Source organism: Hemiscyllium ocellatum, chromosome 6, assembly GCF_020745735.1.
Source record: "Hemiscyllium ocellatum isolate sHemOce1 chromosome 6, sHemOce1.pat.X.cur, whole genome shotgun sequence".
In the NCBI taxonomy this organism is placed as follows: domain Eukaryota; kingdom Metazoa; phylum Chordata; class Chondrichthyes; order Orectolobiformes; family Hemiscylliidae; genus Hemiscyllium; species Hemiscyllium ocellatum.
The window spans coordinates 93775685-93793296 of NC_083406.1; the positions used below are offsets into that span (position 1 = coordinate 93775685).

The 17612-nt window shown below is 38.1% G+C and overlaps 1 protein-coding gene across 2 annotated transcripts in view; it reads left to right on the forward strand.

The window, feature by feature from the left end:
- nbeaa (neurobeachin a) overlaps positions 1-17612 on the forward strand; it is an 861601-nt gene that overhangs the window by 601925 nt on the left and 242064 nt on the right. For both annotated transcript variants that reach the window (XM_060826144.1, XM_060826143.1), the window contains 2 exons: positions 12631-12774; positions 16471-16607. In XM_060826144.1, the coding sequence (XP_060682127.1) occupies positions 12631-12774; positions 16471-16607 (281 nt within the window). The remainder of the gene's footprint in view (positions 1-12630; positions 12775-16470; positions 16608-17612) is intronic.

The following is a 17612-nucleotide window of genomic DNA, read 5'->3' on the forward strand; positions in this document are numbered from 1 at the left end:
CAATTTTTTAACCTATTCCTTAATTACATTTTCTAGCAGGCACCTCTTGGTCCTTGATAAGAGATTCCCTTTTTCTGAAAGAAAAATCAATATGAATGATAATGTAAACCAAACAAAAAAAAAGAACAATTTATTACATTTTGGCATTTTTAGTACATATTAGAATTCAAAATGCATTTTCTCCACTATACATAATTGTTTACTGAAGCTTGTTCCTTTCTTTGTAAACCAATCAGAAAGCTGACTGCTGCTATCCACCATTTAAATTTGCAGGTTTATCCCTTCTCTGGCATCTTTGTTTCAAACCTTCTATGTCCAACATCAGTCTTTTCTTCCTTCATGCACTTTGCCAAATGTATGTTATCCCTACATTGACATCAGTGCAGCACTCGATTGATATTGCTCTGATTCCCTTCATAGGGTATTTTACAATACTTTCAGTAAGGAAAATGCTACATCCATTGTATCAGCAAAAGCGAAAGTGTCTGCTGCCAAGGTTTTTTTTTTACAACTATTCTGATCATTTTAGCACATCCTAAAGGGAAACACTAAAAAGGCAAAAAACATAAACCCTCATGTATTTAAGAACCGATCACTAAAATCAGTAAGTTTCATGTTCCTGGCATCTATCAATGTGGAAATACCAAAACACAAGACTTTATTTTTAAATTGTTTCAAGCTGTACTCACATCTAAGAACTGAAAATTGGCATCTGGTCTTATTCAAGTGCCCAACCAGTTCACCTGCCTAACTAGTCTTTGCAATTTCTTTATTTCACTTTTGGAAACTTGTGCAGTATTTTGTGAGGCCCTATTTTGACTAATTGCAATGGGACAAATGTTTTCTAAATAAGATTGCTGAGGTAAAGCAACACTTGATCCATTCTACCAGATTTCCAATTCAATATATTTCAAAGCTCCAGAAGCCTCACTTTCAATTTTTAACTCTGCTTTAAGCCCTTTTATGACAATGTTTCCAAATTCACCGTTCTCATTCCACTAAAAAAAATCATCTAGATACACCATAAAGATGCCTTAAAGCTGGTCAAATGTGCTATTAGAACATGACAGGGTTCTCTTTCATTGAAAACAAGCCTATTTCATAAGCTGAAGCTTACTGAGAAGTACCAAAGTCTAGAAGCACTATTTATTTTACGTCCGGATTGCTTCCACAATGTTTGACACTACTTTTGGAGGTGAAGAAACACGTACGTCCCTTTTGAGCTGATCTCCTTTCAAAACTTTATCTTCATTATCAGTTGATCTACATCTCCAAGTGTTTGTTGCCAACAGCAACAAGAAAATCTGCAAAATCCTTTTTCCTGCCATAGGTAGGAAGACAACTTGAGCACCTAGTTTATTTTCCAAAGTGTCATGCCACAAAAGCCTTTGGCGGAAAAGTAGGAACAGGCTATTGAGTTGGATGATCAGCCATGATCATATTGGATGACAGAGCAGGCTCAATGGGCCAAATGGCATACTCCTATTATTATTATCTATGCTTCTATGTTACAAGCCCCATCGGAAGACATTTTTTCCAGGCATATCCATCTATTTGATAAGACATGTTGTCCCCTAGCTGACTCCTCTGTCTACATCCCAAATTCTCTCCAGTCTTACAACTCTTGCTGTTTGGCAACTTCATTAGCTTGCCTTCTAATTTGTTTGTGACCATTAAGACTGATCACATGGGCATCTGTTCCTGTTGGCATTCCTGGTCTCTACTTTATTACTTGTTGAGGTACCTATTCTTTTCTGGACTGTTACAATTTTAGTGAGTTTTGAGAAGATTTGTAGCTCAGGTTGAAGTTCTGGATATAACTTTGCTCGCTGAGCTAGAAAGTTCATTTTGGATGTTTCATCACCATATTAGATAACATCATCAGTGAACCTCCAGTGAAGCGCTGGTGTTATGTCCCACTTTCTATTTGTGTTTGTAGGTTTCCTTGGATTGGTATTGTCATTTCCTATGTTGGTGATGTCATTTCCTGTTCTTTTTCTCAGAGGGTGTACAAATCAATGTGTTTGCTGATAGAATTCTGGTTAGAATTACATGCTTCCAGCAATTCTCATGTGTGTCTCTATTTGGCTTGTCCTAGGATGGATGTGTTGTCCCAGTCAAAGTGGTGTCCTTCCTCATCTGCATGTAAGAATACTAGTGATAGTGGGTCATGTCCTTTTGTGGCTAGTTGATGTTCATGGATCTTGGTGTCTAGCTTTCTGCCTGCTTGTCCAATGTTGTGTTTGTTACAGTTCTTGCAAGGTATTTTGTAGATGACACTCGTTTTGCTTGTTGTTTGTATAGGGTCTTTTAAGTTCATTAGTTGCTGTTTAAGTGTGTTGGTGGGTTTGGGGGCTCCTGTAATGCCAAGAGGTCTGAGTCGTCTGACAGTCATTTCAAAGATACTTTCGATGGAGGAGAGAGGGGCTAGGGAATCTGCATGCATTTTGTCTGCTTGTTTGGGTTTGTTGCTGAGAAATTGGCAGATTGTGTTCATTGGGTACCTGTTCTTTTTAAAGATACTCTACAGGTGATTTTCCTCTGCTCTTCGTAGTTCCTCTGTGCTGCAGTATGTGGTGGCTCTTTAAAGTAATGTTCTAATGAACTTTATTTGTTGGTGTGGCAGATGGACATTAATTTAGATAAATGTGAAGTGTTGCATTTTGGTAAGGCAAATCGGGGCAGGACTTGTATAATTAATGGTAGGGCCCTAGAGAGTGTTGCTGAACAAAGAGGCCGAGGGCTGCAAGTGTACAGTTTGTGAAAGTAGAGTCAGCAGACAGGTTGGTGAACAAAGTGTTTGGCATGCTTGCCTTCACTGGTCAGTGCATTAGAGTTGGGATGCCATGTTGTGCTATACGGGACATTAGTGAGGCCACTTTTGGAATACTACATTCAGTTCTAGTCTCCCTGTTATAGAAGAGATGTTGTTAAACTTGTTGCTGGGATTGGAGGGTTTGAGCTACAGGGTAAGGTTGAATATGCTGGGCCTTTTTTTTCCCTGGAGCATCAGAGGCTTAGGGGTGACATTATGGAGGTCTACAAAATTATGAGATGCCTGAATAAGGTGAATAACCAAGATCTTTTCCCCAGGATAGGGGAGTCCAAAATTAGAGGGCATAGGTTTAAGGTGAGATGGGAAAGCTTTAAGGGACCTGAGGGGTAACTTTTTCATGCAGAAAGTGGTGTGTGTATGGAAGGAGCTGCTGAGGACGTGGTGGAGGTGGGTACAATTATAATATTTAAATGGTATCTGCATGGGTACATGAATAGAACAGATTTAAAGGGATGCCAGCCAAATGCTGACAAATGGGACTAGATCACTTAGGATGTCTAGTCCGCATGGAAGTGTTGGATGGAAGGATCTGTTTCCATGCTGTATCACTGTACTACATCAGACTGCTCTCTCATTAAGGACATACAATTAGCAATGGCTTAATCTAAGGGTCGCCATGCCTCAGTTGTGAGAAAAGGCTGAGAAGGTGTGTCCTTCATGGTAATCTCAGCCAATGTGAGAAGTGAACCTTAATGCAATTATACCATAACTAATTTATAGCCACCACCTGTACTCTTTTTCTACTTGGTCTTGGTCATTCCATAATGGAAACATGTGATTTGCTTTGTTTTTTGGTTCTAACTGCTTTCTTTATTATTTTGGTGTCCTTTTTGTTCAACAACTCCTTTATCTCCAGAATTTCTATTCTTTCACTTTCCTTGTGGATTCTCATATGATCACCTTAAACCTATGCCCTCTGATTATGAAAATACTGCAAATTATTTCTTGTAATTTTAAAATCTTAATTCATAGGTTTCAGGAAGAAGCTCAAAACTTTTAAATCTTGCTTTTCAGAGCTTCATACCCCACAGATTGTTTTCCGATCAATTTGCATTCACAGGCATAGCTGTACTTGTCAAAACGCTTTGTAACATTAAGTTCCAAAATATTTGGCCACCTTCTCAAATGAGGTAAATTGTCTTTTGAAAGCATTTTCAGTAAACATGGGCAGTAAACTGAAACAATACTATGACTTTAATAGGTGTCTTTTATCCTGGTTTGTTTTTGATGAGAGATTTTAAGGCAGAGGCGGCAAGTTGTCTGTTTAAAAACTTGTAAAGTAAACAGCGTGTAAGGCCTTGCTTTTTTTTAAAATGGACAATAGAAGCAGCCTGAATGGGTGTGGTTAAGCTCCCACAGAACTAGGATTTTTTGTTTTTGCTTTCAAAGTTGTTGCTGTTGGAATATGCTATATATATCTCCCAGCTACACTGTCTGAGTTTTCTGTTGATGTTTTCCTGCTGCTGGAGTTGCATGTGAAACCATCTGGTTTTTTTTCTGAATTTGCCGGTGTCAGTGGTGTGTTAATGAGATGTTACTAGATTGGAGCAGTTGATTAGTAATAATTATTATCTATTATTTTAAGCATTACTATACAGTTACAGCAATGCCAATTCTTTTATTTTGTTTCTCTTTTGTTATATTTTTACTATAGTGTATGAATAAACTGTGTTTTGCTTCAAATTTGGTAGTTTGACCAGTCAAATCCATCTGGAACGTAATGCCGTACACTTACTTTTAGATTAAATAAAGTTAGGTTCTAGGCTACCCTTTTAATATATTTTGAAGGGGTTTGGTTTGGTCCATAAGAAAATGTAGATCCTTTGTTAAATTAAATCACTAACTGTTGTTATGGACCAGGCCAGACCCCCTCAAAACATTTCAAGAAAATAGCCCGGACCCTAATTTTGCTAGTTGTTTTAAGCAGGTGTAATAAGGATATTCCAGAAGAGAGACAGCTGGTCAAACCACTTTTTTTTTAAACAAAACAGAATTTATTTACAAGATTGCCAAATGAAACACAAACAAAAGAGAACAAAATACTGAATAACTTAACCTATCTGAACACCAAACAGATCATCCCAACTTAATCATGCTGTTCCAAATATTTGCAACAATCCCCATTAAAAACTCCTTGGCACAAAAGGTAAAATCAAACACAAGGTCTTATATGGGAGAGAGAGAAATGGAAGAGGGACTCAGCATGGAACATCTACTTCCATGTAGCTGTTTCTTGGATCAGCAGCCTCAAATTGAGTTGACTGCTTTCAGTGAACAACTAGACTGCTCAAACCAAACCAAACCAAAGCAAAGCTGAGCTGGGAGAACTGGCCGCTCCCCTTTCATTGTACAAGGGGTTTTTTTCAAGATCAACCCCAGATATTTTGGAGCCTGTATCTTCATGACCTCCTGGAAAAAAAAGGCAAGGATAACCTAACCTTGTTAAAGGAGAAATATTATCATTGTAATCAAAAGCATTTTTCAGTGACTGTCTCATTTTCCCTTCTTTATTCCGAGCCTTCCTTTGGCCAAATCATCTCATTTCCTTGGAGATTGATTTTTTAAAAGCTCTATCTCCTTTTCCATTAGTCTCTGTTTTCTTTATCCTCTTTTTTCCAACTCATGTTTTTTTTCAAGTATATGTCCCTTTCCCTTGCTCTTTAGTTCTAATCTTTTGCCACTCATGTTATTTTATATGTCCCTTTCTTTCTCTCTCTTCTAACTCAATTTTTTTCATTTAAATATGTATCTTAGCTAACTCTAAATGTGATGTCTCAATCTCAGATTTCCCTTTTAATTCTAAATGTTGAAGAATCACTTTAAGCATCACCTCCTGACATGATTCTCCTTTTAGTTCGACCTTTAATGCTCCTGATAATTCTTAATTTAGCTTTAGGCAAAGACTTCAAGTAATCCACTGTTATATCTTTTTACTGTCAGAAAACTCATAGCATTTAAAACAATTTTCAAATTCTGTGCAATAACCACAAGAGACATGCCCATATCTTTAAAAGAGACACACGTGCCTTTTAAATTCAGTGAACTCAAATCCTGGTCAAGTCTCTGTTTATGATCCCAGCTGATGTTACTGCAGGGCAAGCCAGATCCAAAAATGAAAGTTGGTTTAATGGATTGTATTTTATTCCTTACAATTGCATTTAGTTGTCTTTGCAAAATATTAAATACTCTAGATGACGGATTTGGTTCTAACAATAAAGCAGAAGTTTACTATGCAAAAGAAAAGGAACTAAAGAGAAACAAACAAGCTATCTGCACATAACAAAGTACAAAAGCTTAAAATGCACAATAAAACAAAATCACATTTTCTCCCCAACACCATCACTTTGTAATTAATCAAAATTTAGAGATATTTTCCTTCCCTGTCAAAACTGTAGATTGACTTAACTGATTTAAAGTTTTGGTTGAGTGGGCTACAAAGCCTTTTTCTTTGACTCACACAACTGAGATCCTCACATTGAGAATAACCCATACCCTTTACTGGCTGATCAAGCTCCTTTTTCTTGAGAAACTACCTTTACATCTGACATCAATCAGGTCTGCTTTGAATCGAACCCAGAAACTTTCCCATGTCTGGGTTTCTCTAAGCTAAAATCAATTGATGATTATTTTAAACGGAGGAGCATGCTAATATATTACTCTGTCCTGCTGTAAAATTCGAAAATAAATGTAAACTTCCATTAGTGTTCCAGTAGGCCTTCTGTCATCTGTTCTCTGAGGCATACTGGTTTCAAATAATTGTTCCAAAAAGACTGACCTAGTTAATTATGGAACCTCTTCACAAAAGAAAGCCAGTACTCATATGCCACTCATTTGAAATCCAAACTGTTTCAAAATATGATAATGACATACAAAGATAAGTCACACACCTTTCATCACATATTCACACTCAGATTCACAGTTTCAGGTAATTTGAAATCATATGATCACACCATTCTAACTTTTGACTCAAAATAAACATCAACAAATCACTGTTCTATGGTTCCAATTGTTTGTTTCTGATATTGGTGCAAATGTTTCATGGAAGTGTTTTTAAAAAGTTTGAAGGTGTTGTTTATACATATTATGAAGTTGAGGCATAGAGATCAGCTTAATGGTTTAAAAATGTTCATTACAACCTTACTATGACTAGAAAAATAATGCCTGAATATATTCCCCTCTCATTTAATGCATGTTTGCTCTTTTGACAACTCTAGTGTTGTGTTACTCCCCACAATAAAATAAAAAATAAACTTAGAATTTTGACATTACACACTGTTGGAAATACTTAATTTCTGTGATGTGCTATCATTTATTTCAATTAATATATAGCTTATTAGATGGTAAAGAACTATAGACCAAAAGATGTTTAAACTCTGTATTTTGAATTTAGAACATTCTGATCAACATGTAGGGCAGGAAATTGCTGGGAAGTTGAATTAATTGACCTATTAATGACACTCAGACTAACCCTATTTGTAAAAACCTCTGCCATTAGTCTCCTGAAAGATGATCAAAGTGTGTTCTCATGATAAGACTTCTCAGTGAAATAATTGTTTGGCAAAATTCTTAGAGTAACTGTGTAATTGCCAATGATTTCTGCCTCAACCATTTAGGGTTATGATGCAGAGGTGCTGGTATTGTACTGGGGTAGACAAAGCCAAAAATCACAACACCTGGTTATAGTCCAACAGGTTTATTTGGAGGTACAAGCTTTCAGAGCACATGGGTAGCTTGTGGAACAGGATCTTAAGACACCAATTAGGGCTAATAATTGTTGTGGAACACATACTAATCATAGAATTTATAACTGTGACATGATGCTCAATCTTTGAAACCCACGAATGAAGTATCACTTCAACAGGTCATGAATTGTCCTTAGAGGTTTTGTGAAGAGTAGACATTGGGAAGGTGTTTCCATTGGCAGGAGAGGCTAGGATCCAAGAGCATAGCCTTAGAGTAAAGGGAAAAGCCTTTAGAATGGAGATAAGGAGAAACTTCTTCAGCCAGAGAGTGGTGAATCTATGGAATTCATTGCCAAAGAAGGCTATGAAGGCCAGGTCATTGAGTACATTTAACACAGAGATAGATGGTCAAGGGTGTCAAGGGTTATGGGGAGAAAACAGAAGAATGGGGTTGAGAAACTTATTAGCCATGATTGAATGGCAGAACAGACTTGATGGGCTAATTTCTGCTCCTATGTCTTACGATTTTACATTACAGCTTTCCAACTATCTTGGCAACTCTGGTGTTGTGATCCACATTTCTTTTGGCATCAGAAACATCTTTCAGGATATAGACTTATTTGACACTCAGAAGAGTTTCAATCATTCAATTATAAACTAAATTCTAATTTTAGAAAATAACATGATTTATTTGTACTAATTATTAATACTACACATGTGTACTTTCAGGCATGTGTTACACTAAGTGTTACATGCTTAGGAGGACTTCAGTTCCATAGCTCGCAAAGCTATCCACTTTTGGAGTTTTGTTTGTATCACATTTGGATGCTTTGCAGGTTCATTGATAGAGATTGTCTTCTGTGGTTGGTCACTAACTGCATTATGATTTTTTTGGATAGTTACCAGGATGCAAGAAGCAAACTGTAAAGACATTGGTATTTCATCATTTAGCAATTCCAATAAAAGAACTGGAATGCCACCCATTGTACTGATCATAACAGACGGATCCAAAGGTCTAACATGTAAAGGTTGAGAATATTTGTATATTATGTTGTTGAGTTATTAACTTCTCAAGATACAATAAAGCAATTTGTAACTCCACTGGGATACAATATTATTAGTTATTTTTAATGTTCTTGCTTTTCTTCTTGGTCTGGTTCTCTCATAGTCCACTATCTTCAGTTCCATCTTTATTTTTTTCTTTCTCTAGGTAAATCCAATGCATCTGGTTCATTTTCTTGGTTTGGTCTTTTTTTTCCAACTAATCAAAGAGAGGCCTTTGGGCATAATGGTTCATAAGGTGCAGCAGTAACACTGATCAGATCATGTTCAGGTCAACATTGCAGAAATTAGTGGTGCAAGGATATTTCAGTTTCAATGGTGAGCACATAGGTGCATTTAACAGTGCTCACTGCCAAACCTACCATTGTGGCAATTTCTGACCTGTAATGTTTCTGAATACCAATGTGCACAGAAAGAAACAATTCAACCTGTCCAGAACTGCCAAAGTATGGTCAGATTTTTTTTACCATATATACTGATGGTTATTATGACAGATACATAGAAGGGGTCACGTAGTATTTGAAATAAACAGAACATTTCGAATGATTTGACAATTTGATCTTTTATGTTATGACACGGAGTCTCAGGTTGGTTACTGTTCTGTAACTTTACACTTTGCATTCTTATTAAATTTGAATTATTTTGATTTGTTTTTGATCAAATTGCACCACTTTGAATCTGGTCCAACATCTGATGGATAGTCACCTTGTAAAATCCTGTGTGTGCTGGAAACATGAAATAACAATAAAAAAAATGTTTGGCATCTGTGGGTGGAGAAACAGTGTTACTGTTTCAGGCTATTGACGTACATCAGAGCTACAAAAATTTAGTTATGTAACAGATTTAAAGAAGTACAGAAGGCAGGGAATGTGAGAGGAAGGAAGGAAAGACCAGAGGGACCGAAACCAAATCAGGGAGAGGCAGTCTGACAAATCACAGTAGTTGCAAATGTGTTGCTGGTCAAAGCACAGCAGGTTAGGCAGCATCTCAGGAATAGAGAATTCGACGTTTCGAGCATAAGCCCTTCATCAGGAATAAGAGAGAGAGAGCCAAGCCGGCTGAGATAAAAGGTAGGGAGGAGGGACTAGGGGGAGGGGCGATGGAGGTGGGATAGGTGGAAGGAGGTCAAGGTGAGGGTGATAGGCCGGAGTGGGGTGGGGGCGGAGAGGTCAGGAAGAGGATTGCAGGTTAGGAGGGCGGTGCTGAGTTGAGGGAACCGACTGAGACAAGGTGGGGGGAGGGGAAATGAGGAAGCTGGAGAAATCTGAATTCATACCTTGTGGTTGGAGGGTTCCCAGGCGGAAGATGAGGCGCTCCTCCTCCAGCCGTCGTGTAGTTGTGTTCTGCCGGTGGAGGAGTCCAAGGACCTGCATGTCCTCGGTGGAGTGGGAGGGGGAGTTAAAGTGTTGAGCCACGGGGTGATTGGGTTGGTTGGTTCGGGCGGCCCAGAGGTGTTCTCTGAAGCGTTCCGCAAGTAAGCGGCCTGTCTCACCAATATAGAGGAGGCCACATCGGGTGCAGCGGATGCAATAGATGATGTGTGTGGAGGTACAGGTGAACTTGTGGCGGATATGGAAGGATCCCTTGGGGCCTTGGAGGGAAGTGAGTGTGGAGGTGTGGGCGCAAGTTTTACATTTCCTGCGGTTGCAGGGGAAGGTGCCGGGGGTGGAGGTTGGGTTGGTGGGGGGTGTGGATCTGACAAGGGAGTCACGAAGGGAGTGGTCCTTGCGGAACGCTGATAGGGGAGGGGAGGGAAATATATCCTTGGTGGTGGGGTCCGTTTGGAGGTGGCGGAAATGGCGGCGGATAATACGCGGCGGCAACCGCAGGAAATGTAAAACTTGCGCCCACACCTCCACACTCACTTCCCTCCAAGGCCCCAAGGGATCCTTCCATATCCGCCACAAGTTCACCTGTACCTCCACACACATCATCTATTGCATCCGCTGCACCCGATGTGGCCTCCTCTATATTGGTGAGACAGGCCGCTTACTTGCGGAACGCTTCAGAGAACACCTCTGGGCCGCCCGAACCAACCAACCCAATCACCCCGTGGCTCAACACTTTAACTCCCCCTCCCACTCCACCGAGGACATGCAGGTCCTTGGACTCCTCCACCGGCAGAACACAACTACACGACGGCTGGAGGAGGAGCGCCTCATCTTCCGCCTGGGAACCCTCCAACCACAAGGTATGAATTCAGATTTCTCCAGCTTCCTCATTTCCCCTCCCCCCACCTTGTCTCAGTCGGTTCCCTCAACTCAGCACCGCCCTCCTAACCTGCAATCCTCTTCCTGACCTCTCCGCCCCCACCCCACTCCGGCCTATCACCCTCACCTTGACCTCCTTCCACCTATCCCACCTCCATCGCCCCTCCCCCTAGTCCCTCCTCCCTACCTTTTATCTCAGCCGGCTTGGCTCTCTCTCTCTTATTCCTGATGAAGGGCTTATGCTCGAAACGTCGAATTCTCTATTCCTGAGATGCTGCCTAACCTGCTGTGCTTTGACCAGCAACACATTTGCAGCTGTGATCTCCAGCATCTGCAGACCTCATTTTTTACTCGAAAATCACAGTAGTTATCAACATAGCCTTCTATCTCCACAGATGCAGATAGACCTGCTAAATTTCAGGACATGTTGTATCTGTGTATTTATTTAATCCATACTTATCCAGTTTATTGCCTGCCATTATATTTGTTAGCATATTGGCTGCCAGTCAACTTTAATTTTTCAAAAATAAAATTGACAAGGAGAATTCAATATGTAACTGATGACAATTTTATTCTGTATTGAACAAGTGTTGTTTTCCTGCAGTACTTCATAATACAACACTTCATTTCGAAGAGGCTGCAACACTGCAAATAAAATGAACCTCTGTACCAATTATTTTGTTGTGTTCCAGGGATTCGATATTGGCGCGAAATCTGTGTCGCCCATACCATTGACGCCAAATCTCCTATCCTCGTGTATCTATAAGTAGGGAGTGGAAACTATCGGGGGAAAAATATGTAATTGTACGCTTTCATAAGACGAAACATCAGTTACATGGTAGACTCAAGATATTTTTATCCACAAGGTGGAGCTCAGAAATAAATTGTAGCAAGACGTTGCAATTTCCAAAGTAGATAAGATAATTTCTGTTCGAACGAAATATTAACTATCCACCTTGATCCCAAAGCTGATTATTAATATTTTTGGCATTCCTTACCATTCAGTTCTTTCCAGTTCAAATACAACCCTGTGTCTCTGTCCGCCTTTTCTGGATTGTGATTGACACATGAAAACGTAATTTCAAAAGCTCAGAGCCAGGCTGAATCCCCATAACCTCGACCTGAACCATGCCCCTCCGTCTCACTCTAAGGAATCAACTGGCTAACGTGATATATAATTTTATTTTGAACGTAACACGTTCTTTGATAAACCCCAAGGTGAGTGCTTAATAATAAAATCAAAATATTGCAGACGTTAGAAATCTGAAATGAAGGCAGAACGTGCTGGACAAACTCAGCGGATCTACCAGCGTCTGTGGAGAGAGGAACGGAGTTAACGTTTGAAATCGAATTTGACTCTTCTCCCGAAATGTCTTAAAATTAAACTCGTTATAAATGTTATTAACCAGGTTTACGTGGATATCCTTTCATGCATCTATAAAATGTCAAAGGGAATTCTAAACAAATGTAAAACTTGTCTCAACAAATGATGGATTGGTCATGCAGTACTGTTTTTAAGGTATTTTGAACACAATGTTAGTGTCCTTGTACATAGTTTGTTTATATGCAGGTACGTTATGTAAGTCGAAACCAGAAACGCGGTACAATTGCTTGTTTTACGAATTGCAATTGTGTTCTAACGCTCTATGTGGAGTCCACAATCAGAAACCAAGTATTTTTTAAAAAACATTCAAAAGTTTAAGACACTCGTCTTGGTTCTACAAAAAAAAAGCATGTTTTTAACAGATGTATGTAAATTATTGAATACCTCTGTTAAAAGAGGAAATTAACAGGTATGCGTGTGAGGAGGAGTTCTTTCAAAATATGATTCCTTTTGCAGGAGCAGAGGAGGATGTTATGAAGTCGAAGAAAACTTTCCGGACCCAGGCAATTGTGAATCAGAATGCGGAAACCGAGCTAATGTTAGAGGGCGATGACGATACTGTCAGTCTATTACAAGAGAAAGAGATCGACAATCTGGCAGGTAATCACCGGTAGAGAAAGAGGATGAGATGCCCTGTCTATTAAAATGAGAACATTCCCCTATTGTATATACCTCTAAAATTCCACATGCAAACGGAACCTCGTCAATACAGTGAAAGAAATGGATAGTTCAGGGAGAGGTTCATGTTTTGCTGCAGGATAGCCTCCACCAGACTGACAAGGCGATCCATAATCTGCCAATTTCCGAAACTCTAAGAACAAGATTAATACAAATGCTGGCACATTAACCATCATTACATTGTTCGTTTAGTTTCCGAAGATGCATTGCTATGATATGACAATTGAATATAATCCTATAGTTTAGAAAACTAGGAAGCTTAGAAAACAGATACGCACGGTTTACCGAGTAATGTTAAAGGTGGAAAATATAACGCTAATCATTTATGTAAATGTTAATGTTGTGAATTGATTGAAACCCTTTCTTTTTCTAAAAGTAATTATATATTGTTTTCAGTTAATAAATTATAGGGTTTAAAAAGGCCTGTTTAGAATATCGTATACTTCTGAAGTAAATGTGTAGTTATTGTTATATTCAATATAGACGGATCGTCCTAGCTTCTAGTTGGTTTGATTGCAATTTGCATTACTATTCCTTTAAAAATTACATTTTGTTCACATTTATTCCAGCGCGTTTTTGTCTGCGAGTCTTTCTTTCTAGAGGCAAGTCACAAGTTTACTACATCAAACCTCTGAAGGAGGCACTTTTTCATTTGCTTTACAAAATCTCTAAATTGAACATGTGACCTAATAATGGAGTGTAAAAGCTAATATCGCAGTAAATTGCTAACACTTTTTTTTCAGAAGATTAACATCCACAGGTGATTGTATTGCTATTTGTTTAACCAAATATATTTCCTAATGTTACTATTTGGCTGAGAAAATTGATCTACTTGTTTCAACTGATTTTTCATCATCATTAAACTTGTTTTTATTAAACAAATTCAAAACAAACAGTAAAATTAAACGACATGTTGTGCTTAATTGTAGCCTAATTCGATTTAGAATACCAGGCAAGCCTCATTATTAATACCAAATGATTTAATGTGTCAGTTATATTCTGTGCGTATTGTCAAAGGAATGATGGATATAAAATATCAAAAGAACAAACAAAATGTTTAAATTCTATTCAGATGTTTTTACTATAACTGGTTTTCAAGTTTAAACGCACTGGACTAGTTTCAGTTCACAGTGAAACTTGCCTGTGAATTACATTTTATTTCTTTCGGTGCACCAAATATTTTCTGTTGGGCGAATGTTCAACTCGCCATATCATCAGTCTTTTTGTTTTGATAATTCATCTGTTGCGTACCCGGGAAGACACATGTGAATCAGGTTATTGGTTTTCTCTTTCTCTACGTTTTCACAGGGGCGGGGTTTTCCTCTCCTGCATTTTTACCCTCCTCATTTTAGATCACCATGAAAGCCGCACGCCAAAGATTTTTTTTGTTGTCCTCTGGTATCTCTTCCCGCATGCCTCTCGGCTTCTGGTTTGAGTGATCTGTTTTGCCGAATGATCTATAGGTTTGGGTTTCTGTCATTTTCCTTGTTGCGTGACTACGTCTTTGCTCTTTAAGGATGGATCTCAATGTTTGCATTGCCTATCCAAATGTCACGATATTTACTTCGACCTTTCCCGATTTCAACACATTTTTGTGTACTTCTAAGTATAACCCTAAATCAGATAAACCTCTCGCTTTTCCCACCATTTCTTTTCTTTGTTAGTAGCTCCACGTTACCTAAATCCCGAGTTGTCAATACTTGTCATCTCCATCTTATTCTTCCATTTGCCCATCCCGTCGTTTATCTACGAATTTCACAGACAAATAGTGATATTGGTCAAATATCAAACCAAGAATTCCGCTACTGCAGTAAACATTATAGGTTGTTATAATCTAGTTTTTATTTTTAATCGATGTAAACGTTAATTTCCATTTAAATTTCGATTTTAAATATTGAGCCTCACATCAACGTCTATTTCGTGGGTGTTACTTAGATTGAAGTAAATTTGCATGTCAACTAACTAATTACATACAAATTACATACGAATTACATACTAACTAATTACACGCCACAAAGTGGATGTTTTAGCAGCTTATCATTTAAATATGACTGGAATATACGTTGTGCATGTATACAAAGTATACATTCAGTCCATTAATGTGAGCTGACCATTAATATGAACTGTAGCTTTGAAACCATTCAAATAAAAACAGCTAAACTGCATTTCTGTAAAAAGGACAGAAAACATTTACAGAGACCAGCTGCAAAAAGACATTTGCCATGCACATTTTAAGGAATTGACCTTTCGTAAAATCAGGCCAGAACGGGTCCCATTCGATGGTATCTCCAACTTTGTTCAAGTTAAATTCTGATAGCAGACTGTTTTATTCCGGCGATGTCTAAACAAACAAAAACAGTTTCATAGTTGACTCAGTCTCAGATGTTTGAGTGTGTGCTTATTTGAGTACTGTTTTATGCAAACATTTTAATATTGGATCCTAATTATGAAGCCACTATCCCATGAGAGATTAAAACGTAATCCCTTTCTTACCGCTGTACTGGATTAACCTCAAATTGTCCCAGTCTTTCTCTAATTCCCTCCAGGCAACAGTACAATGTTTATATCCTCTCCTAATGTTCTGCAGTTCAGGTTCTACCCTATGTATTTAGTGTTTTGGAAAGCGTCCTCCCTTCGAAAAGAAACGAACATCGATAAATTCTAAACATTTTATCTGAATTAGTAAACATCTCTTCTGGGAGATCTAAAATCAAGAGCTTCGTGCGGTGCTTTCTCCGAGCACAATAGAGGGGAGCTTTGGGAATACACACCAAATCCACTTGTAATCTTGCAACAATATCGAACATAATTGGTTGAGCAACCCAGATTAAGATTGATGAGAGATTAAAGGAGCGGTTCAGTGTAGTGATCGATAGAATATACCAACTGTAAAGATTTGGAGTTCGGCGAGTTGTGGCAGAAATGTATAATATGGAGACGGCAGTACTCAGCATCCAGATGATGGTATTTCACGTGATGATGGTCAGCTGACTGAGATCAGAAATGTCCCAAGAAAACTTTAGATGTATTTAGATTGTAGAGTAAACCCCGAAATAGACCCTATGTATCATTCCATTTTCAGTGATCAAAATATTTGAAGATGTTATTTGAAATGACTTCCTATAATTCTATAGGCGCATTTTACTAACGTGTAGGCGCGTTCTGTGTAATACAAATGTTGATTTGTTTTCTAGTGCGTTTTGAGATATTTTGGGACATATAAAAACGATGGGTTCAATTTTTCCTCGTTATTTCAAAGTTAATCTATAAAGGGCGTTCAAATCAATGAAATGTATTGTGGAACTGATATGTTTGAAGATCTTGCTCAGAAAATCCATACACGTACAGTTATCTAATGAGCTATCATAGTGATATCTCAGGAAGTATCAATAAGTTTTTTTTAGTTTATGTGCATTCATGATAATACTGTGCTTGCTAAGTAATGTCCATTAAGTCCATGATTAAATGTGAATATTGATGCACAGTGCATGAAGAGTATTCCGAAGTGATTGCGGTAAATCGATTTCGTCAAAATATTACATTGAAAATGGCCTGTATGTTTGGAATAATGTTGTCCGCTAAAGTCTACAAAATAAAAATTTGCATATCCACTTGCAGGGCCTGTTGTCCTGAGCACTCCAGCTCAGTTAATCGCACCAGTAGTCGTTGCTAAAGGAACCTTGTCTATCACCACTACAGAAATTTATTTTGAAGTAGACGAGGATGACCAAGGGTTTAAAAAAATCGACCCAAAAGTAAGTTTTTTTTAATCTGTTTACATCAAAACTATCGTGTGTGTGTATGTAGTTAAGTCGCATTCCCCTATCATATTCAATTACACTTTTACTATAGAGTGAGGTACAATATTCTTGCATGGAAAGAATACTGACTTTGAAAACTTCAAGTACAATATACAGAAATATTACTGAAATCCATGTTTTTTTTTGCTCATATAAAATGACGTTTTGATAAATTACATTGAATTATAGGAAGTCATTTTTGTAATAGTCTTATATTGTTAGCGCGTTTAGGAAAATACTAAAAATGATCTACAATTACCTTAATTTTCGTTATAAGATTAGAATTGATAAGAAATATTTCTGTAATCTTAGTTGAATAAAAGGACATACTTCGAAACAGAAAAGGAAAACGAGTATTTTGCGATTTGTGCTAATTCCAATAGTTGTGCATTTCCGAAAATCTCTCTGTAAGGTGTAATTTTTTTAAAAAAGTTCTCCCCATTTTATTTCTGCCCCATTAATATGATACGTGTTGACCGAAGAAACTCGACCTAACTAATATTTATGTTCAATAAAATTGATCGACCCACATCTTGCAGCCATGTCAGATTCACATCTTAAAAAATAACCCTGCCTATAAACAACGTTTGTGGCCGAGTCGGTTTCACAGTTGGGACATAGTTGTGTGCCTTGGGCTGTAGTAATAAATCCATGTTATGTAGAGACCAGTGGGAGCATATTGTAAAATGTAATACTGAAGCTATTCTCACTTTAAATTATATCGTTGTATGTATTGATCACGTGTTCGAGTCCCCTTTCAAAAGATTCTCGAAGTTCTGCATGCGTGTCAGTGTATGTGATATTCAGTACAACAAACAGACGTCAAAAAGTGTTTGATATCTGCATCTCTTGAGACTCGTTTATTTAAAGTAGCCGATACGTTTTGATGAGATTTAAATGAATAAAACTGGCAGGACTAAAGACGGGAGTTGATCTTTAACCTAGTCTATCCGGGCCCAC